The sequence below is a fragment of the Marasmius oreades genome, chromosome 6, assembly GCF_018924745.1.
Source record: "Marasmius oreades isolate 03SP1 chromosome 6, whole genome shotgun sequence".
Classification (NCBI taxonomy): Eukaryota; Fungi; Basidiomycota; class Agaricomycetes; order Agaricales; family Marasmiaceae; genus Marasmius; species Marasmius oreades.
The window spans coordinates 1446622-1469187 of NC_057328.1; the positions used below are offsets into that span (position 1 = coordinate 1446622).

The following is a 22566-nucleotide window of genomic DNA, read 5'->3' on the forward strand; positions in this document are numbered from 1 at the left end:
CCGGGGAGCAAGCGTATTAAATTTCTTTCACATTGTGCGTCAGTCCGGGTTGTAGTTGCAAATAGGAGACGCATACGGAGGGAAGCGCAGACAACCATTCTCTACAACGATCCAATAACGTTCGCATCCAGGCTGGTTGCTGTGAGGTTTGTGATTTCGCAGCACTGGGTGTAACTTCGTCGTCGTCGTCGGCCAACATCCTCGTCTTGCGTAATTTCCCGAGAAATTCGTTCCCTAGTAGGGGATGCGAACCAACGTCAGAAGACCAGGTAATAGAATAAAACACATGCATCAACCTTGAGCAATAGCAATCACTCGTTCGGCAGTTGGCGGGAGACTGAGCCATGAAGGAGGCTCACGGTCCGGAAGATCTTGTGCCCAGGTCAAGAATTGATCCAATTTCGTACCATCTGGGGCACCCAGCAACATTTTCCCGGTGATGCTCGGCACAAGGTGGAAATCGACATTGTAGGACCTAGCGGTGAAAAGATTGTCCACAAATGAATCAAGAATCCGTTGATCGAAATCGCTATCAACCCTGCCTCCGTACACGGATTGTTTGACCAGGGTACGAAGTGCGTCCCACGGAATAGTAGCTGGATCAATATTTGCTCGTCCCTTAGAGACGCTTCCAAGCCAGACGTCAATTGTCTGGAAGGCTGAAGCCAAGTCAGAGTCATTGAAGTCATATACCTTGCTCCAACCGAGGGGGAAATAACGCAAACGCTCCTGAACAACGGCGTGGAACCACGCAAGAAGAAAATAGAGCCTAATTTTCTCTGCAGGGCCTTGTGACAGACGAGATAATGAAATGCCACGAAGCGAATCGAGAAGGTTAGCTTTGATCCCTGGAGGAGGTTCATTCATAACTAGACGAGACTGTCGTAGAATATTGACCGGAATAGAAGGATTCGCTTCCATCGTAAGGAATAGTCTGAAGTTTCTATGGGGGTTCAAAGTTTGCATTTTCTTCTCCAACTGTCCTAGCCAAGAGGGAGCCAAATGAACATTCTTGAGTAAGACCCATGTTCCTTGTCGTGCCGCAGCGGCAATGGCCTGGTCTGCGATAGTGAAGCCCTCTTGCGAACCCATTGCAACGGAAGAAGACCGAGCACCGGTATTCTTGATCAGATTCTCGACTTTGTAACTAGCGTCGTATCCGGTTACAGACACCATAGCTAAGGGTGTTGCGGGTGGGATTTCTTCTGAGACCATGGTGCCCAAGTCATAAGAGGATTGCTCAGACACATCCATATCGAACACGACGCGGACGAATCGATCGACGGATTCCAAGAGTCGGTCGGGCCGCAGGCATTTTATAATCAATGTCGCCCGAAGTGCCTCAATGGCAGCTATAGGCAATATGGAAAATTAAAATTAACTATTCAACCTTGGAGCTGTTGTATAAGACGTACGAGTACTGGGTTCCCAAGGCATCGGCACTTGAACCTCGGGTGTGCTGGACTCCAAGAATGACCGCCATTCCACTTCATGTTCAGTCAAATTAGTCTCTACCTGTTTAAAGAGGGGATTTTTGGCGAAAGTCTCCAACCGCAGTGCCTGTTCCGGGGTCAACAAAGCATGCACATTTGTTGGAGCAGTACTCGCGACCACATTGTCGCCACTCTCTAGCAGAAATTCGAGCTCATCGTTGATATCTTCCACTCCACGTAATTTGACCTGACCCAGGAGAACTGCGAGCATCATCCGATCGCGATGGAGAAGCGCTCTCGAAGTGCGCTTGTAAACAACCAAGAAGAGGTCGTTGAGCAAGATGTCTCTCCTTTGGCTGTGGTCAGAAATGTTCTTCAAGTTCGGGTTATGGTGAAGAACATAGTCAAAAATGTCAAGGAAGAACCGGAGAGAGAATTGGTAGAAGTGATTGACAATATTAAGCTGCTCCAACACGAAGAAAACAGCGCTACAAGCCTGTGCCAGTGGCAGATATTCGGCCGTGACCTGTTCAACTTCCCTCATGACAACATCAGTTTCTTCGACTTTCCGTGTGATCTCGGCAGCCTCTCTTTTCAAAGTCTCCAGAGTCTCGATGACTTTATCGTCGTCTAGTATGTTTCCTCGAGACTCGTTTAACGCCTGTAATAGTAACTTCTCAAGTGTACGCAATCGGAGTCTGAATTCTCCCTGAATCTTCATGAGATCAGTCCGTTTACGGTCCGTGTCGGGCCGTTCGACTTTGAGAACTTGATCTAATGACTGACTCTGCAGACTGCTACGAGTCATAGTGAAATTGACGAATGTGACTCTGCTGCAGATATCAGGAGAGAATTCTACAGAGGGATCACGAGTCGATAAAAACATGGTGAAGGACGGCGAGAAGTCAATGTCTTGACTGCCAAGGCGAATTAATACTCGACCACCGGTACGACGAATCTCCTTGTTCAAGACCGCATTTAATATTGGATCCAGGTGCTCAACGTCTTGAATGAGAAGCGGATTTCCGAATCGCAGTGCGCTCTCAAGAATCTTAAGGAATGCCTCGTCGAGGAAACTCGTGACGGTTATTTTACGGTCTTTATATTCGTTCATTAGGAAGGTGGTTGCCTGACCAGTAGGGTCGATGATCAATGGATAACGGTTGAATCGCTTCAGCATGATCGCGTTCTCCGTGGTGAGTGTATCAGAGGGTAGAGATTTCGACTGCCAGCTCAATCGGTCGTCCGCTGTTGAGAGGTATTCGGATAGGGAAAGTTCTGTCTTGAACTTAATGTTCGCCTCCGCCAGATGATGGGACCATTCCTGCCACATCAGTTCACGATAGTGTTGATCGAAGAAACCGGCATACGCAAGGAATGCGGCGGACAGGAGAACATCTCCCACAATGGTGGACATTTCGGCATCGAAGGCGCGGCTACCTGATTCCCAACGGCCACGCTCTGACGACAAACTCTCCAATAATTCCATGCTGCGATCCACTTTACTTTTGACTCGTTCCATCTCGGACTTAATGGCCTGGGTTTCACTGATGAGGAGCGCGTATTCCCCCTTGTACGTCGCAATTTTCGCCTCCAGTTCGGCGATCATGTCGATTATGGCTTTGGCCTGCTTCTTGGTGGTTTCGGCCTCTTTTTCGAGAGAACTGACCTCATTACGAAGAGGCTCAACTCGGTCAAGTATCTCGGAGTACTTAACTTGTGATAAGACCCATTTGACGAGAGGACCACATGCTTTACTGGCGCGGTTGACCGACTCGAAGTTATATGAGGGACGACTGAGGTAATCCTTCTTCATCACATCGCGTAGCTGCTTTGTCATCATCTTCTCGGTGTCGAAGTTGACTATGTGCTGTATAAAATCATCCCGACGGATGATACCTTGAACCGTTCTCCAGCTATCGATTTTATGACCCAAGATTGTGCAAACCGATTCCATCGCCAACTTGACTGCTTCCGGAGGATTTGCCATAGAACGAACTTCTTGAAGATGCTGCCTCTTGATATTACGCACATCAGCCTGTGCTTCAAGCACGGCAGGCTCCGCGTCAGCGAGGTCCGCTTCAGCGACAGCCCGTCGTTGCTGAATATGCTGATCCTGCTCCTGCAAAGCAGCCTGGATCCCTATAGATTCCGCCTTCTTCTGTTCAGCCTCCTGTTGGTCGGTGACCATGCGTTTTAACTTTTCGTTGGCTTCTGCGTCTTTGGCTTCTAGTTGGGTACGTTTTATCGCAAGGCTCTTCCTCAACTCTTCGACTTGTGTGACCGTATCTCGCAATTTGTCAAGGCCAACGTGCAGATGCCGTTGCTGTTCCTCAAGCTCATCTCGTTTTTCACCATATAGACGTACATAGTGATTGATGCTGTAAACAAGAAAGAATTCAGTGACCTAGCCACCAGTAACCGGCTAATGTCAGGATGACTCACAAATCCAAATAATGCCGGGGAGTAACATAGTTGTATCGTCCTTGTCGTCGACTTAAACGCTGATTAATCTGATGTAGGGATGCATGGACGTGAACCAAGGCATTGACGACCGCAGTTCGATGAACAGGGGGCATGGATAGTTCCCTATATGCAATAGGGAAGTGGGCAGGAGGGGTGTATGTTGACAAATCGAGGTCAAGTGCCTGAGTGAACTCCATTCCCACTTGATAGAGCGCCTGATCAGACCAATCACCGAACCAGTCTAGAACGCAACGATTGAACAAGGCGGGTGATGTAGCAGCCCGAGAAGCTAGGCCATTTTCGGGAGGGTTCATGGTGAATACGACGTGAAGATTCTTGGCTACTTGTTGAGTGAACCACCGATATAATTCCTCGTGTGAGTCGAGCATCAGGCCATCACGCTGCGAGCCTTCCTTGCAGGCAGTCATAAGCGCTGCGTGTTCGTCTCCCTCGAAAAGACCCGGGACTTCGGCATTAGCTAGAAGGGTATTCATTCGTTCCAAGAAACCGGAGTCGAGGACGTTGGATTCGTCCATGATGAAACAGATCTTTTCTCCTTTACACCCGGACCGTCTCAGCACTGTTCGCAGGTCCTCATCGAAGTCATCGCCGGTATACTTATTTGAAACTTTGATTTGAAATATGCTGAGTCCATTCATCCAAGCAACGAAGCGAGAGAGCGTCGTCTAGCACCGTTAATTAGCAGTAGGAAGACAGAGGTTGAAACAACATACCTTTCCACTTCCACTCACTCCAATCAATAGCAAGTGACCTTGTATCTGACGGAAGACCCGATCGATTCGGAGTACATGGTCCAACACATCGTTGAACAACACCAATGGAACGTCCAACTCTTCCTCGTAGAATACTCGGAGTCGAGCTTTGGTGTACTCACGAAGGGCTTCACGATCGACGGGTATGTAGTCCTTGGACGTCCAATTTGAAAAAAGAATAGGCCGACTCAGGGCCTCATCCTTGTTGATAGTCGGGAAATGCTCCATGGCATAGGCGTCAATATGTTCATCGGTCCATACGCGTTCCTCCTCTGTAACGAGACGATCCTGGAATAACCTCAGAGCTTCGTGCGCCCAAATGCGCACAAGACCCTCGACAGGTAGAATTTCTAACGGGCGTATTGCTTCATATATACCTCTGACCCATCTCGTCAACTCCCGAGGACTGTAGACATAGTGTGCTTGTATGTCAGTGGTGAAACGTTTCTGAGAGGCGAGATAGAAGGCGACCATTGCGTCTGTAAGAGGCTCTGAATAAGCGCGAACATTGGGGACAACCTTCAGAGCTGCCCGATTGTATGTCCCATAGATTTGTTTCAAAGACACTTCTCCCGGATAATCCACCATGACTAGCGGAGCGTGGCGCAAGAAACGGTGGCTGAGAGGTACACGCCCGGGGTCGGTGGGGGGGTTGCAAGCACCAACGAATTGAATTCGTTCAAGCTTGACCCAAGCCATGTCGCTCGATCGCCAGTAGCCACCGGATTCAACAAGTTGCCGGATGAAGGAGATGACACGTTGGGTTCCATACTTATCAATTGCTGGAAGGTTGATCTCATCACAAAAGACAACAAGCCAACGCCCAATCTGAATTGGGGCGAGAACCACTCCATTCGGGGTTTTGCGATGTTCACAATACTGCTCGAAAGTTTTCAGAATAAGCTCTGGAGTAGTCGCGCTAGAAAAGTTCAGTCCAACGACCTCCATGTCAGGAAGCTTCCGAAGCGCGCTGAACAAGGTCATGGTCTTGCCAGACCCTGGGGGTCCACACAACATCAGAGGCTTATGTTCGGATAACCATGAGTAAAGGATTTCCTCGTGGCGAACAGTATCCATAGTCGGTACAACGACATCCGAAGCAGTAACTGCATGTGCTTCGATCTCGATTGAGGGAACGCGAGACTGCCAAGCAATCCATTCTCCGGTAGCAACTTGAACGTCGAAATCGATGAGGGATCCACCAACTCCAATAGGGGGCAGATCAATACCGGTGCAATTGCGTAAGAAATCTCCCATCTCTGCCCGCAGGTCCAATTTGGCGTCACCAGAGAAGGCCCATATGATGCTGACCAACAGGCGTTTGGTGACATACTGTTCAATTCGATCGAAAGCCAATGGGAAGTCTGAGTGTTGAAAGTTGTACTCGATGATGTTCCGAACGGTCTTGTTGATGAGAGAGAAGAGAGTATTGAGCGCTCTCGTCGTGGTGAAATCCATAATGTGTTCAATTGACTCCGCAAAGGTGAGGGCAGAGCTCACAAGGTCACCTTCAGCAAAGAATCGTTCCAATATGGACGCAACCTGTTTCTGCGTGGTAAGGTTCGCCGAGGCGGCATTATCGGAGATAGAATCGGTTCGACGAGTGATCACATCTCCTGTTTCTTCATCCTCGGCATCAAGCGGAATAGTTGACAAAGTGGTGAGGTAGTGCTGATACACCATTGATGGTTCCACAACATCTTCACTGAACCAAATCATGCCACATCGACTGACTGTGGCAAGCGTGGCATACTTCAAATGCTCCACTTCAAACATAATTCGAACATTTAGGGGGAGGTTGAGACGCTCGCCATTCGGTAAAGTTAATAGCTTATTGTCATCCAACACACTGTAGAGTACTTAGCAAAGGGTCGCAAAAGGGAGGTAAAATGAGCAACCCACCTATTAAGGTTCTCCACCCATTCTGGATCGACGTCACCGTCAAAGATAATCCAATGTCGCTTCCCACTCTCTCCACGTACGTCGTCCACGATCTTCCGAAGGACATGTGTGAACAACCCGTCATTCCACTCCCTGGTCGTGGAATCGAGAGTGCCGTATAGCGCGTCCTTGTGCATCGCCTTTGGGTCGATGACGTAAGGTACACCTTCAATCCCATCAAGCCGTTCAAGAGCTGCTAAGAGGACCTGCCAGGCATTGGTTTTACCACTGCCGGAAGGACCAACCATCATGAGACCATGTTGAATTTTTTGAATTTGGTATAGCTGCAAGATCTTGGCGATCCAACGTTCTCCGGGCACCAACCGGCGCTCCTTGCATTCTGTGAGGATCTCCCGGCGGAGAGCCTCAAGATCCACAGGCAGGTAGTCAACTCCTGGGAAGACATCTGCCAACAAGCTACGAGGTTTTACAACATAGGAACACATCAGTCGAAGTGAATGCATCAAGGTGAAAACATGCGCACCTCGTCAGCAGCGGTACATCATCTGCAACTAACTTGGGTACGATTGTTTCAGTCACACTCTGAATGACGATAATTTGTTCTGAAATAGCATCGGAGAGGCCAACTACCTCGTCGCCCTCCGTATGAGTCGCTAGAAGGCGTTCACGCTTGAGGATACCAGCACTGGCTAGAACGGCTTTCAAAGCTCGAAGGCCGAAATCGTAATGTGGCTGGGGTGAAAGTTGTTCATCGCAAAGGTTGAAGAACGGCACGATTTTGGATGCCAATGACTCTGCTGTACGGAAACCTTGTGAAAATAGCATTACTTGGGCAATCAGCTCGCGATCTGGGCGTGTCATTGCCATGCTAGGAGAGAAAATCATTATCATGCTCTAAGAGGGAACACTTCATTGAACTTACGGCCTAAAAAGCTTCGTCAAATTAGGAGGCAATTGCGAACGACCGGCGTAGTTGGGATTAGTGGTAATGAAAATACCTGCATGAATTGTCAACAAGGAATTCCTGGTTAGATTACAAGGGAACAAACCCATGTTTGAATTGATCTTGAGGTTCTTTCCAACGAGCTCAATTTCGTTGTTGGGATTCTTCGCCAGGGAAGCAAGACCTTGTTGAATAGTCTGAACTTGCTGCGAAACAGCACTGAGAATTCGCTCCTCCAGTCGATTGAACTCGTCAAAACACCCCCAAGCACCAACTTGACACAACCCCACGAAAATCCGACCCATGGCTTGGAAATCGAAGGTTTCGTCGCAACAGAAGACTAACACAAACCGACCGAGCTGTACTCCGAGAGCCTTCACGGATTCAGTTTTACCTATGAGTAATAACTGATGAATTCATGCACGAGTCTGATTAAAGGTGAGCTTACCGGTTCCGGCAGGCCCGAAAGGGGCACCGCCTAGCTGATTATCCAGCGCTTGAGTGAGTGTGAGATAGACCCGATCCGTCAATGGTGTTTGTACAAGGCGATCCGGTACACCGAGATACTCCCAACCATAGGGGAAGGATGCATCGGCCACTTTGATCACCAATCGTTCAACTGGACTCTCCCGACTGCCATCGAGATAGAACCTCATTTGATAGAGCCAAGTAAAGCCATTCTTATCGAGCACCCGCTGTTGGATAAGAGTTCGGGTAACATCACGTTGATGAACGAGCTCAGTGATTAAGTGTTCGCACTTTCTGCGAGTCACTGGGTTCAGCTCCGTCAACACAATATCAGCGAGGAGATCCAGGGCTTGGTGGATAGTTTCAAGGGGAGCCTCAGGAAGCTCCGATCGCTCGACGGATGACTCGACGGAGGCTGTCCAAGCGACCTGGACAGCAAGGGTCACTAATTGAGCTGGATACTTCTCCATCCACGCCATGAATTGTTCCATAACAAGCCGGGTGCCGGTTCCATAGAACGTCTGTAGTTCGGCCACAGCTTCACAAAGCAGGGTGGCAAGTGAAAGCTGCATGGTCGACTCGATTTTTGCAAGCCAGTCATTGATTTTGGGAAAGTCTTTCAGTAGGATAGGCTCCGTGAAGTGAACTTCTTCACCTTCCCTCGAAGCCATGCCTTGAATCTGGGTAACGTCGTCGTCGAGTTTGACTGTGGCGATACCAGCAAACATCTTTTTCAGATGTTTCATGATTCGAAGAATGTCTTTGCTGTTGCCTATAATCTCGAGGAGATCCTCGTCACCCACAAAATAGAATCGAGGGAATGACGATCGTTCGCGTTCTAGGTATTCTCCTAAGGCTTTCTGAATCTTGTTCAGCAGGTCCGCCAGCCTCTCTAAACTCTTCTGAATTCCTTGGATGTTCATCACGTCGACGACGAAAGGTGATTTGTACACCTTTTTCATCACAGTGAGGAATTCGGAATTGATGTTCTGGAACCGAGCACTCTCTACTGGAAGCAGGTGCTTGATGTCAGCACTACCAGAAAAAATACCCTCCAAGTAAACCCATTGCCGCTGGACATCAATCCAAACGTCTTCAAATACAGAAGATTAGATTCATATTCGTTTCAGCATCATTAACTTGAACTCGCCGAAAAGCACGTTGATTCTGCTCAGTTTATCTTCCCAAGACGACGCCTTACACACGGAGTTAGAACACCGTCCGAAAATCAAACACTAAATAACATACTTCTTCCTCAAAAACTAAGAGAAAATAGGTCAGGATTTCTCAGCAGGACGAACATATTCATTTAGTACTGACCTTTGTAATACGGGGACAATTTCATCGCCGTCAGAGAATTGAGATTCTCGCTGCACTTGTTGAACAAATCATCCCACCCCCTAAGGGAGGTCCCTTAACTTTGAGCCAATTCAACAGAACATGCTACGAACCTGATGAGTCTGCACTTGTTCTGATAGTTGACGAGATCAAGAGTATAATTCGTCCAAACTTCCTTCACTTGTTTGATGTACTCTTCGAGGGCCATCTAGAATATGGTTAATGAACCGTCTCCAAGATTTCTGGTTGCCCAACTTACCTCTCCTTGAGCTTGTACAATGACCTCCTTGATGACGCCCTCGTTTCCTTTGAGGTCCAGATCGTAAACATGGCCAAGGGTCATCCTATTTCCCGATCAACAATCGTAAAGGTGAAGGAAGGCAAGACTTACAAATTCAAGCTGACCGATGACCCTAGTCTCAGGACCTTGAACAGTTGCTTCCAATGGCGGTCCTTCAAAGCTTCTGATTTTAGGTCGGACACAAGAGTATTCGACTTGAGGAGACCTCGAAGGATGTCTTGCACATATTCAAATGCTGCGTACTGCCTCATCCTTGTCGGCATCTCCTTAGTAGAACTGAGCAGTGCATCAATCTGCTGCCTCAGCTTCCGGGGCTGAACCGTGGCCCACGCCATCTCCCGCAACTCGCTGATCTGGTTCCAAATACCCGATAATGCAGTCCATACGGCCTTCAAATCGCGTAACTCCTCAAACACGGGTTCCAGACGTGTATGTCTAGTCAATTCCAGGTCCAATGCTTCTTTTGCGCGGCAAAGAAGATCATATTCCTCTTTGACGCGATTCAGTTTGCCCTCGAAGACATTTATGGTGTTCATCGCCATGTCCGCGCGGATGTTACCCTGAACAGGACGAGTGATCTCCCATTCTTGCAGAATATCACCGATTCTTCCTTCAACAATCTTGTCTTCTGCTATTATTTTGAGCTGGAGACCCGCTGTTGAACATGGGACTAAGCTACGCCCAAGAGAATCCCCATGTCAGCCACTCACCAAGTTGCTCCTGAATAGAATCATTCTTCCTCTTCAATATTTCATTGTAGGCACTCCATTCCCCTCTAAGTTGATCGCTATATAGCCAGTCATCCGGGAACTGGTATCTAAATCGCTCCAATGTCTTCTCTCCGCTGGCACAGAGCTCTATCATCGGACCCCATGCTTTGGTTTTCTTTTTGAGGTCTTGAACGAAAGTAATAAACGTAACGGCAGCAGCCGTCGATGAGTTCGATGGAGCAAACAGCTATAAGTGCACTTTTAGATTCTCAAAATGACGAGGAAATCTCAGTACACGTACCTCCATGCTGGTTTCAGTTGAAGCGAACCGCGTCGAAATTTCGTTGCAATTGGGAGGAGGCCACGTGCCCGCTTCGAGTTGCAGTCTTCTACCACCGTCTTCTATAACTCGACTCCCCAGTTCTACTCAAAATGTCCGGTCGTCAGCAGAGGGTGATGGTTCAGCCCATCGTATGTGTCAGTTGAGTTTTCTCCCCCGAGGTCTAATGATTCGTCCCAACAGAATGTTATTTTCAAAAACCTTCAACAAGTTCATCTTTCCATTTTTACTGATTGTCGATCGATGCTGACCACTCCTCGGTCTAAGAGAGCAAAAGTTGTGATATGGCTGTACGACAACATCGAAATGAGGATTGAAGGTCGAATCATCGTACGTCTTTTTGGATTCTATATCGTGCGCATCACGTTGAACATCTCCCGAAGGGTGATACCACTGCGCACCCTTCTATCATCGTTCTTTGAAGGCGTGGGCTCGAAAAGCTGACCATTCTGTCTTTCAGGGCTTCGATGAATTCATGAACATCGTCGTAGATGAGGCTGCTGAAGTGTTTGTGAAGGAAGCAAAACCGCGGCGAGAACTAGGTTTGATCTGGTTTACACTTTCTTACTTTCATTCTTACTACGGATTCATCAGGTCGTATTCTACTGAAGGGCGACAATATCACGCTGATACAACAAGTCGTGTAGAGCGTAAAGAATTCCAGCCGTTCGCTTGATTACTTCACCATCTCAATTCTGATAACGATAATTCAAATGGTGCATACTCCGCCCACAGGCAACTGAACAAAATTCCCGTGTAATTTGTATATAGCTAGTGCAAATGGGCTATAGATTGTAGATGGGAAGTAGACGTATAAGATTCAACGATTGTCTACAGAGCGGGCACTCGGCCTGTAGCGTGAAAATTAGTATACAGTACAAAACCCAACTGGATCGGGGTACCTACCTTCTCCCTGCCCCATCCAACGATACAGCTCCAACAGAATAGATGCCCACACTCGGTTGAACAAGTATCAGTACGTTCTTCCAAACATAACGTGCAATTTCTGGATGCACGAATTTCTGGACGTATTGTGGGGATGTCGAGCATCGTTCTTTCGTCCTCCTCCGCCGCCTTTGCAGGTTCGCTTTCTAGCTCAATTTTCAAAAGCGCTGAAACTGGGCGGTCGTCAAGATAGGTTTCGTGGTGTTTTGTACTTGCTGATCTAGACTCTTCTTTACTATGCAAGCCAGATTTCGCCTCACTTTGAGCGAAAGTCCGGGTAAGCTTGACCAAGCGGTAAAGCAGTCTGACTCCAATTAAGATCCCAAGGAGTGAATAACTTGGTTGTCGGACATGGGGATTCTCAGGTTTTGACGACAACTATGGACATATCGGTTATCGATCGCGAAGAAGAGAGTAAAAACTCACATAGCTAACGCTAATCAAGCGTTTGAAAATGTCATAGTACATCCCTCGGACATAGAAAGCCGCAAGATTGACTTCGGTGAGGATCTCTAGAGTGCTCGGTAAAGTCTTAAGTAGTGCGGCTAACCGCGGTACTCGCATTTCGACCAGTTGAATGTTGACAAACCGAGCCAAGATATAGGACGGTAATGTAGGCAGAAGAACCAACGCCGATCTCACCCAAAGTGATGGAGGGGTCTGACGAGTGGAAGTCGAGTGTTGCCAGATATCAGTGTATTCCTCTCCTAGTGTCTGCATGGCTGATTAAACTGTGCGTTCAGCATCGGTTCATGCAAAAGAGCCGGAAGCCATACCCCTTCCTGTTGTAAAGCCGTAGTATATCAGCCTCACAAGTAGTTCAACTTCGTTTCCCCATCTTGTTAACCAGCGGGTTCCTTTTGAAGAGTTTCATGAATCACACTCGCGATGAAACTGGGAGGGAGCCGACCTAACCAAGCTCTCAGAACGTGTTCGGTTTGCTCTTTCAATGAGGAGACATGATACAAATCGCGTTGATGGGCACGAACTAGTACCTGATTATAAATGACTTGATAGTCAAAGATATGGAAACAAATGCCTACTTATCTGGGCTTGTTGAGCTTCAGGAAATACAGGTAGGCCAGCCATTCACGTCTTGCGGAAAGGATCGTTGTTGCCGAGTATACATAAGACGCGCGTGCACTTCGAATTCTCTCCCGGACCTCGACGTCGACTTCCGGAGCTTACTAGCTGAGCTACTAGTACAAGGCACATATCATGCAAGCAGCACACCCAAGACGTGAGGAGCCTTCAATATGGTACAAACGTCTGCCACGTTCCCTTTTTCCTACTTTGAAATTTTTCTAACGTGGCTGTCTACAGTCAAGTATGCTATTCTGGGTTCTCTGAAAGCTGTGTCCAGTACTAAAGTTTTTGTGAACCGTAATCGTTAGGATGGGTGCTCTTATGGGAAGCGGTGTAGGTCTGACCATAGGATTTATCTTTGGGTCCTGGAGCATCGTCAGGTGTTTGCTACTTCTTGACTGTTTCCGCAGTAGCTGACTATTGACACTGGAACAGGCATGGTCCAGGGCCTCGCGGAGTTTTGGCGACTCTATCCCAGTACATGGTCAGCAGTGCAGCGACCTTTGGTTTCTTTCTCTCAATCGGTTCTGTACGCACTCACATTCATTGGCCTTCGTTTTCCAAGTTCCCGACCATATGCACTCTTTCTTTTGACAGGTCATTCGAAGCGACTCTGCCGTCAGTACACATCTACAAGCTGCTAGAATGCAACTTCTCACTCCTGCAATGGCAATTCGCTCAAGATCAGAAGGAATGGAACTCATCAAAGCACGTTGGGCTCAGGAAACCAAGCAGAACTAGACTTAAAACCAACACAGAATCCTACCTCTCGGTCTAGGCTCTGTCGTGGCTTCTTGCGAAGCAGGATGCACATAAAATCAGATCGTTTGCTATTCGGTTCCTCACCGTTGGAAGGAAACACACTAAGCGGCTAGCACTTCATTCATAATTACAAGACTTTGTACTGGCACTGCAAATGATTTGCTTAGTACTTACCGGTACTCCATTTGTTCTTCCTTTCAATGAGACAAGCTTATGACCCGGCCCTTTGTGCCGAGTTTTTTTGCATGTTTATACACCTGCTTACTTGTGCTCTGTAGGAGTTCTGCAGGTAGTGAACAGCATGAATCACCCATGGGGGGAAAGTTTGTGTCCCTTGGCCCACTGTATTCATATCACATGACCTGTTCTGTGAACATCCTGTGTCAGAGGCGTAATTACACCTGTCCTACCCGTTACCCATGGAAAAAAGTATGGTGGGTATGGGACTTGTACAGGGTGACTAATCCATTCCAGCCCCATCCCATGCACAGGAAAACCCACCAACCCGTGCTGTTCCAACTTCCCTATCTGCAGGTATGGCCATGCTCTATCCCATTTTACAGGTACAAACCCATGGGGAAAGTATTCTGTGCCAAATCAGTACATGTTGTATAGTGGGTGACATAAATAGCAGGTGGAGGACTTGTACTGTGTACAGAACTTTGTACAGGGTGGCCTACCCCATTCCCTCCCTGTCCCATGCACAGAAAAACCTGTAACCTGTGGAAAAACAGTACAGTTAGAGAAGGGGAGAGGAGACAGTGAGAGATGACAAATTATTACCAAAAAAGTGTGTGGGAATATAAAAGTTACATCTCATAACAGTTGAAGTATAGATGCATGTCAGATAACAGTAGGAATAAATAAACAGGAACATGAAAAATACTACGTTACTGTAGCTCAAAGGGAGGGGACATTGTCGTGCACGCAGGAAATTTCGATCTCCGCTTTAATTTACCCTGGTCCTGTCGCATAGATCATTTTTTGGAGATAATCGCTGATAATCGCTGATAATCAGGTCTCTTTGTCCCATTATATATAGGATATAGATGCATGTCAGATAACAGTAGGAATAAATAAACAGGAACATGAAAAATACTACGTTACTGTAGCTCAAAGGGAGGGGACATTGTCGTGCACGCAGGAAATTTCGATCTCCGCTTTAATTTACCCTGGTCCTGTCGCATAGATCATTTTTTGGAGATAATCGCTGATAATCGCTGATAATCAGGTCTCTTTGTCCCATTATATATAGGATTATATATAGGATATATAGGATTCCTCAACTTTCCTAAGTTGGCTACGAGTAATCATACTTGTGGTACTACTTATTTAGCGAATGGTCTGATATTGGTCTGATACATAACTTCTGTCAGGACCACGATGCTCTCCACGTCTCGACTTCCGTGATCTGAAATCTGACCCAACGATTCCATGGAGGTATGCACACCCATCCCGGCAAAGAAAGCATAAATTAACCGAACGCAGGTCATCGATGCTCGGTCTGCACTCCTCTCCAACTTTGAAGTTCTTAGCCTCCTTCGTGAACTTGAAAATGAACACATAGCCCGCACTAAAACAGCATTGCGCATAAAAAGGGAGGAGGAGGCTTCTGGAACCACAAGCAAAAGACCAACGGACGCTGTCACGAGCGAAAACTTGAGAACGATTCAAGTCGAAGTGCGTTTACTTTTTCTTCCTGTATGAATTTCCAACTGACCTTGACTCCTGAAGGCTATTCAGTACCTTTCCGCGGACCATCAAGCTACCCGTTCTCAGACTGCGGAGGGAGTTAGACGATTGTGCCGAAATCTACGCCAATATGACCTTACAAAGGCAGAAAAATTGCAAGTTGTCAACCTTGCGCCTACGAAGCCAGTTGAATTATACGTGGTACGAACACTCTGTACGAGACCTTAGCTGGAGCACTAAATCAATCAGCGAATTCATTAGATTGTGGAGGAACTGGAGGATCGACTAGGCGACACCATGACTAACGTGCTGGAAATAGTCCAATCATCCCTTGCGGGGCCTTTATCCGACCCTAAACCCTTTGACTATACCACCCTGGAAGCCAGGACGGCTACAGTCGAATCGAAAACATCCTTCACTCATCCGGATCCAGATCTCGACGCCGACGGAGATGCAGAGATGGACGCGGTGAATGAAATTGTGTTTGATGACACCGGTGAAGGCGCTGGGATAGAAGGAGATCTCGAAATGGTGGATGACGACTGATTCACAATGATTCGTCAAGTGTATAATCAAAACACAATAAATAGGTATATAAATCTAGTGGTTCCAGTTGCCAAATATAACAAATATCTAGCTGAAGGTCAATAACACCCAAAAGCCTGAAGGTAATCGATGATAGAACACAAGTGTAAGTGACCGAAAGAAATACAGAAATGACAGACACACATGGACAAGGACAGTAAGTAGGACCAGCCAAAGAAAGGTTCTGTGAACTCCATCACAATGCTCCGACACCAATCGAAATTCGGCCCTTAAACCACTCCTTCATCTCCCGCGCTCCTAGTTCAATACTGCTCTTCACGCTCTCCGGAAGACTCTTCAAACTCCTCAGGCTCCTCACACTCCTCGTATTACTCTTCACACTTTTAAAACTTTCCAACGATGGTGCACTTCTGAGTGCAATGCCACTAACCACAAGCTTACTACGAGGTTGACTGCGTGGAGTGCACGGTGTTCCTCCCTGCGGGCCATGGGGTACCGTTGGCGTTGATCCTAAAACAAAAGGACCTGATATTGGGGGTCGTGGAGTGATGGATCGTGATGGAGAGAGCTTGGGTGCTGAGCGCCACGAGGAACCAGACGAAGGATGCCTTTTTAAGCTCTTAGACACAGCGCTCTTCAAACCCCGAACGCGGTCCGGTGTGGGAGTAACTAGCGTTTCGCGATCCTCAGGCCGGTAGTCTCGTAGACGTATTCTCGTTGGCTCCTCATCAACATCCATTCGGTGAGAGGTTCGGGCATAAGCATATGGATCAGGAATTGTGGGAACGTGTGAAGTAACATTTTCGTTCTCAATGTCCATTTGATCGGTATCAACTTCGACGTCTGTATCCAGCGATTCTCCAGGAACATGCCAAAAGTCAGGGTCATATCCAGCACTAGCATAGTGTACAGTTGGTGTCTCAGCAAACTTGACAGACTTGTTGCTGCTTGTGTCTGGCTTCAGGCGGCGTTTAGGCGAATATAAGGACTGAGAAAGGACAGGGGTTGAAGACATGGGGTCGGATGCGGACCGCTCGAGGGGTTCCTTCCGTCTTATAGAGAGGCTCTGTTCAAGGCCCAACTTGTCTTCAGGTTCTGACTCCGGCTCAACATCCTCGACAATACATTGATGATGCGGTTTGAACTTTTTCGTTAAGGAGGGAGAAAGTGAGGGCGAGCTCGGTGTTGAGGGTAGAGAAGACGACGTAGTGGTAGGTGATGTGGAGATAGATGATAGCGACGAACTGACGGAGGAGGAGCGATTACGTTGTACTCCTATGCCATGTTGCGAGACGAGCGAGCCAACGGACAACTGAGATGGGGACCTCGAAAGAGAACTGGGGGACTGAGTGAATAAAGAGGAGGCCTGGGGTTTCTTGGCCTTCGAAAAGCGGGAGCCAGGTGAAGGCCGTGTTCGACCTGCACCATCATCGGCGCTGAACCATAGAGAAGGAATATCGGAGGTGTTTACTGAGGATTTGCTCGTCACCGATCCCGAGCGTTTCCGTGGTCGGAGTAGGGAGGTCCAGAGTGTCGGAGACTCGAGGGCTTCCGAACACGAGATAATCGGAGATGGCAATGATGAAGACGAGGAGCTTATTTCTGAGAAATAGCTAATTGACCCTTGCGATGTCGCGGAAGGTTCACCGGCATTTCCATTCATCTCCGGTTGTCTCCGATACCGAGAGGAAGCGGGAGGTGTAGTAGGAGACTTGGGACGTCTATAAATCCATTCTGGGGAGCGTGGAGGAGTTGCAGTTGGGGAATGGCTTCTTTTCATCGATCGCGGGGCGCTGATCGAATCAACAGAAGATGTTATATCACTGTGGTTGGACAAAGAGGGGAGTGAAGAATTGGATAGAGAAGGTGTGGAGAGCGGCGTCGGAGTAGCCTTTAAGTGGCATGAGTCAGTCGTGAAAGTATGTGCGATAGGCAAAAGAAGAAAAAACATACTGTACTATGCAGGTTGGGGTGATTGGGTCGCTTAAGAGCAAGGCTGTTTGAGAGCCGGTTACTGTGGTTGTGAATTGGTGTCACGGTCTTCGCACTGCTGGACTTGGTTGATCTTTGGTAGTGGTGTCTCGGAGGGATGCCTTTGGTGCGTGCGATCAGTAGAGAGTCGTTGCTGGCGCTAGACCAGGGGCAAGGATAGTGCTAACATGAAGGTCAGTAAATAGGTCACTAATACAAGAGGAAAGACACACAACATTGGTGGACGATGGTTCAGTGATAAGGAACGAGGAATCCTGTAGGATCTGAGCGTCTGCGTCTAGCCATTGAAGCTCTTCGCTAGTGATAGAGGAAAGTGAGGGATTGTTGTGCTAAATGGGCCAAACGGAATGGATGAACAATCACACGACAAAAATATGAGATACCAACTTGGAACATTGTCCTTCGATCTCCGATGCGTCCAGAGTTGAAATGTGGTGGGGGGGAGAAAGGAACGGGTAAGAGACGTCGGGTTAAGAAGAGAAAGAGAATGGGATCGTAATTAGGCAGGAGGGAAAAACGATGAGTCACGCAGGTAGTTTTTAACGACCTGGAGTTAAAAGGTGAGGACACCTAAACCTCACGGCTCACACGTGTGAGTTAAATGAACATGTTACATGAACCCCGTTTTCGGGGGATCCGGAAGTAACACCCAGGGTTACCAGTGCGGCGGAGTCGTTGGGAGGACATCAAACGCGTGTAGAACACGATGATAAGGTGGTGATATATCACGTGGTATTTCTAGAAATTACGGGTTCTTCTTCTGGAGCAAGCTATACTTTAGGAGGGCCAAATGACCCGAGGGATGCGAGGAAGATGAAGGGTATCAATTTATAACGTAGGCCTGGCTGAGTGAAGGCCACTCCAGATGCCCCTGGCGGCCTCTGTAGAACTCTCTACAGTCTTCTTCAGAGGTTTGATCTTGGCGCCAGAGGAATCGAGTAGTAGCTGAACCTTTTTCTGGATTCCGGTGACTTCGAGACCTTTTAATCCGATGACCTTGTCTCTATTATTGACTAAGAAGTGAAGCCAGAAATAAGAGAATTGGAAAAACACAAGACTAAGTTGGGAAACGCACTATAGAACCCACGAATAATCGGTTCATTCTGAGGACGCTGCCTGACAACAAGTTCTACGTGAGGATTCGCCCGGGCTAATGATTCGACATGATTCAGGATATATGTTCTGGCGTTGTGAGATGACGGCCATTTGTCACAGTATTCAAAAACGAGCTTTCGTATTTGAGGAAGGAAAGTAGTATAACCGTTAGATGGAGAGGAGCCAAGCTTTGCCCTGAGCAAAGATGATATTGGGGCGGCGCGCATTGGTGACGGCGAGGAGCTCACAATGAGGAAGGGAGCGCGAATGGCGGAATGTGAAATATTTAGTCGGAGTTTGAAAAGGTGCAGGAAGGGAAGTTTGGGCCTTGGGCGGAAAGTCAGTCGCGTCGCGTACAAAATGGCAAGAGCTACACGGTCATCTGTCTCTTCCTCGACAGCCACCAAGAAGCGCAAACGCACTGAGGACGACGACTCAACAGATGTCCCTCCCACAAAACAAACAAAGTCTCAAGATGATGTCGTGGATCAGTCTATTCACATCCAGAAAGAAGAAGCAGACAAAATACTAGCCGTGCTAGAAATGTATAGATATACCTTCTCGTTTCTATTCTCTACACTCGTTTGCTCAGTAATCTTTCCTCAGGATCGATGTTCAAGGCCTTTTGGATCGTGTCTTTCCATTGCCATCCGATGAATCCAAGTCATTTTCTTTTCGGGCTCTTCTGAAAGACTGCGCGGAACATCCCCTGTCCGTATTACAAGTTCGTTCATCCTTTCGTTCTTTGACATTAACGGTGATTCACCAAGTTTCATCCATTTTTTGGTCTGCCAGTCAGCAGTGCAAAAGCTTTTCCCGATATCGTCACATCCTAGAGCTCTACCATCCAAGCCAGCGGCTCAGCAGCTCAGATTTTGTCAGCTAGCTCTTTCTCTTCTCAATCAAGCTTCTCACACACGGCTCCCTTCCAACGAAGCCGGCTCCGACAATTCTGCAGAACAACAGTCGGATGAAACATCATCGCAGGATGAGTCACCTTCAAATCGTTACCTCTCGCCTCGATATGCCCTCGTTCAGCATCTCCCGCAAGGAGATTACTGGACTTCCGTTAACTCGTCCATACCTTCCGACATCAGTCGCGAGCTGCGAGATCTTCCTCATGGGCATGCAGACCTCGTTGCGATTCTACCCTTTGCTCGCTCTTCCAAACCTTTCTCGTCGGTACCAAACCTCGGCTCTTATCATACGAAAGTATTGCCCTCACATATTAATAAGATGCCCGTCGAACGCCGTATCTCTCGGGGCTCATTCTTAGACTACGGTCCCTACTCGAGTTTCGCTCCAACTTTTGATCAGGATGGTACCGAAATTGGTAGACAGGAGTTAGGGGAACACTATTTGGCACAGAATGCGAAGCGCAAGGAGAAGTCCAGAAAGTTGAAGCTGTGGGCAGAACACCGACACAGAGCGAGGGCAATGGATAGCATTGTTATGAGAAGTGACGAACATGATGATACAGTTGAGGTTGAAGAGATCAAGTCGGGTAATTTTGAACAAGAGTTGCAAGAACTCTTACCTAGTCATGAGGTTGACTCAATCAAGGCAGGCTTACGAAGTCTAGAGCTCGAATCGGCCGTCCAAGAGCTCCTCGACAGGAATCGGAAGGCTTTGGAAAGGCTACAGGACCTTCAATACAGGAGATTGGTAGCAGAAGGTGGGGGATCTACCGGGGTTGAGGAAGGATCGGAAGAATGGGATACTGGTAAGCTGTTGTCACATTACTCACCACAGGAGTTGAAGAACCAACCTTTTTTCCTTCCAATTTAGCCCATGGTATCTTAGATTCTTTGACCATATTAGCATCATTAAGACCGAGGTCATCAATGGGAGAGCATCCGCCATTTGTATTGACACCCTCTGCTCTTCACGCCCTTCACCGAACCCTTCCCCTTGCTCCTACATCTGGTTGGCACGGAAACCTTCCTCCAGGACGAAGTACTGCATTACGGGATGACTCCACCGTTAAGATACGTCCCGGGGTACCTGTACCGGCTGCTACTGTCGCGGCTCCCATCCCCACTCCCGCCGCTAATGCCGCAGCAACTACCCAGAGCTATCCCTCATTCCCATACACCCAAGCACAAAGCCAATATGGCAAAGTCAACGCGGGTGGCACGGGGGCGACGACATATGTTTTACCTTACAAGCATGGTGCCAGCGCTTACTATTCAGCGCAACAGCAAGGGAGTTACTATGCGACTACTCAGACCTATGCAGCAACCGGACATCAACCGTACACTTATTCAGGCGGCTGGTACAACAACTATACTCCCCCCGCCAACGTAACTACGACCAATACGGCAGGTAGCTCATCTGGCACTGCTACTCCTACCGCCTCTGCACCGTCATATACGTCCTTCTTCGGTTCTAGTCAACAGTCGACGACGTCTGGTTCGACATCGACACCTGCACAGAAGCGCCCCTCATTAGCCGTCGCAAATACGGTTTCGCAAAACGGATTGACTGCTGCAAATAATGCCGCTACTCCTGTGGCAGCAGGCGGGGTCGCATTGCCGCTTCCTCTGCGTTCCAACGGTCAACAGAGCTCGTTTAATGGACATTCCCCCTCTACATCTACACCCGCAAAATGAGGATTGACTTGCGAGTGGCTGGGGTCTTCCGTCCTGTTCTTTTTTCTTTTGTTTATGATCCACACCACACCACCTGCGAACTTCTTTCCACTTCGGCGAACAGGACTGTAGGTTTGGTATTGTCAATACGTTAAAGCACTAAATACATAAATACTCGATACCAGCTTACCAGCTGTACTGCAATAGTTTAGTACTAGTAGGTACCGTACGCGTACGCATCGAAAGCTTTTAGCGATGACGTGTCAGGTTCAATACTTCGCGAAAACAAAACAAACATAGCGGGCTCACATGCCGTGTAATCTATCTATCTATCTATCTATCATGTTTCGATTCTCTCAAAGACTTCGCATGTCAAGTCGAGTGCCTCTGGTCTGCCGCGCAAGGAGGAAAGAGGTAGAGATGTCTCCGTCGCGACCGGTACTTGTAAAGAACTCAATCATCCATGGTGGTAAGTGACGATCCGTCCCTATGGTATGTTCTTTCGGGTTTCACGTCCTGAACGATTCAGACTGATATACCAGATATCCGACGTTGCCTAGGTTCGTATATCCACAACAAACAAAAGATACTAGAACTGACATCCCAACGTCGAGGATCGCTCGCTCTAACGCGCAAAACCACCTCAACTATCTCCTCAGGTGCCCCATCTGCGGTAGATGTCACCACCCTAGATAAGAGGAAAGTTTCTTCATTCAACGAACCGACCGCCAAGATACGGGTATAGAAAACGACGGAAGGCGATGAAAAAGTGCGCGTTTAGAAGAGAGAAGTGCGCGAAGCGGCATTTGGAATATGTGATTATGGAATCAAGTCCCACAGTACAACAGCTAGGACACGCCGCCGTCGCTTCTAAGGTCTGAAATTTGGTGAGTGTATATCTTATCCTCAAACTCCCTATGATTCAATCTTTGTTACCTCAGGAACATCAGCCTTGCTTGTGCCAGTAGATAGCCTGAGCTGGTCAATATTCAATATTCAATGCCCGACAACTTGCTACTTCGCACAGCTTCAGGTGACATTATCGGTCACCGCCTACCACCCAAAGGCATTTACTTATTTCGAGGTCAAGTAGGCATATTCCATCGTTCCCTCCCGGCCCAGTAAGTCACATTAGCGGAAGGACTTCCTGTATACTTACTTGCTTCGATCAATGCTGCTTCGA

At 47.9% G+C, this 22566-nt stretch overlaps 9 protein-coding genes across 9 annotated transcripts; 4 read left to right on the forward strand and 5 right to left on the reverse strand.

Annotated features, from left to right (window-relative positions):
* Positions 1 to 16: 16 nt before the first annotated feature.
* DYNC1H1 (Cytoplasmic dynein 1 heavy chain 1) lies at positions 17 to 8947 on the reverse strand (the record flags this gene model as incomplete). Its single annotated transcript, XM_043154783.1, has 10 exons — positions 17 to 234; positions 297 to 1352; positions 1416 to 3814; positions 3879 to 4585; positions 4634 to 6521; positions 6575 to 7030; positions 7098 to 7442; positions 7497 to 7572; positions 7624 to 7911; positions 7966 to 8947. The coding sequence occupies 10 exons, from the start codon at positions 8945 to 8947 to the stop codon at positions 17 to 19; spliced, it is 8415 nt and encodes a 2804-aa protein (XP_043007241.1).
* Positions 8948 to 9100: 153 nt separating this feature from the next.
* Positions 9101 to 10641, reverse strand: E1B28_009857 (uncharacterized protein; the record flags this gene model as incomplete). Its single annotated transcript, XM_043154784.1, has 8 exons — positions 9101 to 9181; positions 9234 to 9247; positions 9306 to 9385; positions 9437 to 9531; positions 9583 to 9667; positions 9715 to 10279; positions 10335 to 10581; positions 10636 to 10641. 8 exons carry the CDS (start codon positions 10639 to 10641, stop codon positions 9101 to 9103), a joined length of 1173 nt encoding a protein of 390 aa, XP_043007242.1.
* Positions 10642 to 10694: 53 nt separating this feature from the next.
* Positions 10695 to 11423, forward strand: E1B28_009858 (uncharacterized protein). The gene is made up of 5 exons (XM_043154785.1): positions 10695 to 10805; positions 10858 to 10884; positions 10942 to 11004; positions 11135 to 11216; positions 11269 to 11423. The coding sequence occupies exons 1-5, from the start codon at positions 10767 to 10769 to the stop codon at positions 11319 to 11321; spliced, it is 264 nt and encodes an 87-aa protein (XP_043007243.1). The 5' UTR covers positions 10695 to 10766; the 3' UTR covers positions 11322 to 11423.
* E1B28_009859 (uncharacterized protein) lies at positions 11424 to 12770 on the reverse strand. The gene is made up of 5 exons (XM_043154786.1): positions 12663 to 12770; positions 12396 to 12607; positions 12046 to 12341; positions 11581 to 11997; positions 11424 to 11525 (listed from the first exon to the last, which is right to left on the reverse strand). Exons 3-5 carry the CDS (start codon positions 12337 to 12339, stop codon positions 11460 to 11462), a joined length of 777 nt encoding a protein of 258 aa, XP_043007244.1. The 5' UTR covers positions 12340 to 12341; positions 12396 to 12607; positions 12663 to 12770; the 3' UTR covers positions 11424 to 11459.
* On the forward strand, positions 12771 to 13725 carry E1B28_009860 (uncharacterized protein). The gene is made up of 5 exons (XM_043154787.1): positions 12771 to 12886; positions 12943 to 12946; positions 13014 to 13085; positions 13141 to 13234; positions 13303 to 13725. Exons 1-5 carry the CDS (start codon positions 12838 to 12840, stop codon positions 13444 to 13446), a joined length of 363 nt encoding a protein of 120 aa, XP_043007245.1. The 5' UTR covers positions 12771 to 12837; the 3' UTR covers positions 13447 to 13725.
* Positions 13726 to 14901: 1176 nt separating this feature from the next.
* Positions 14902 to 15705, forward strand: E1B28_009861 (uncharacterized protein; the record flags this gene model as incomplete). The annotated part of the gene is made up of 4 exons (XM_043154788.1): positions 14902 to 14907; positions 14956 to 15147; positions 15202 to 15360; positions 15421 to 15705. The coding sequence occupies 4 exons, from the start codon at positions 14902 to 14904 to the stop codon at positions 15703 to 15705; spliced, it is 642 nt and encodes a 213-aa protein (XP_043007246.1).
* Positions 15706 to 15940: 235 nt separating this feature from the next.
* Positions 15941 to 18093, reverse strand: E1B28_009862 (uncharacterized protein; the record flags this gene model as incomplete). Its single annotated transcript, XM_043154789.1, has 4 exons — positions 15941 to 17596; positions 17659 to 17859; positions 17910 to 18026; positions 18085 to 18093. 4 exons carry the CDS (start codon positions 18091 to 18093, stop codon positions 15941 to 15943), a joined length of 1983 nt encoding a protein of 660 aa, XP_043007247.1.
* Positions 18094 to 18525: 432 nt separating this feature from the next.
* On the reverse strand, positions 18526 to 19019 carry E1B28_009863 (uncharacterized protein; the record flags this gene model as incomplete). The annotated part of the gene is made up of 2 exons (XM_043154790.1): positions 18526 to 18710; positions 18773 to 19019. The coding sequence occupies 2 exons, from the start codon at positions 19017 to 19019 to the stop codon at positions 18526 to 18528; spliced, it is 432 nt and encodes a 143-aa protein (XP_043007248.1).
* Positions 19020 to 19140: 121 nt separating this feature from the next.
* E1B28_009864 (uncharacterized protein) lies at positions 19141 to 21652 on the forward strand. Its single transcript, XM_043154791.1, has 4 exons — positions 19141 to 19337; positions 19399 to 19516; positions 19588 to 20515; positions 20581 to 21652. Exons 1-4 carry the CDS (start codon positions 19153 to 19155, stop codon positions 21402 to 21404), a joined length of 2055 nt encoding a protein of 684 aa, XP_043007249.1. The 5' UTR covers positions 19141 to 19152; the 3' UTR covers positions 21405 to 21652.
* Positions 21653 to 22566: the final 914 nt, after the last annotated feature.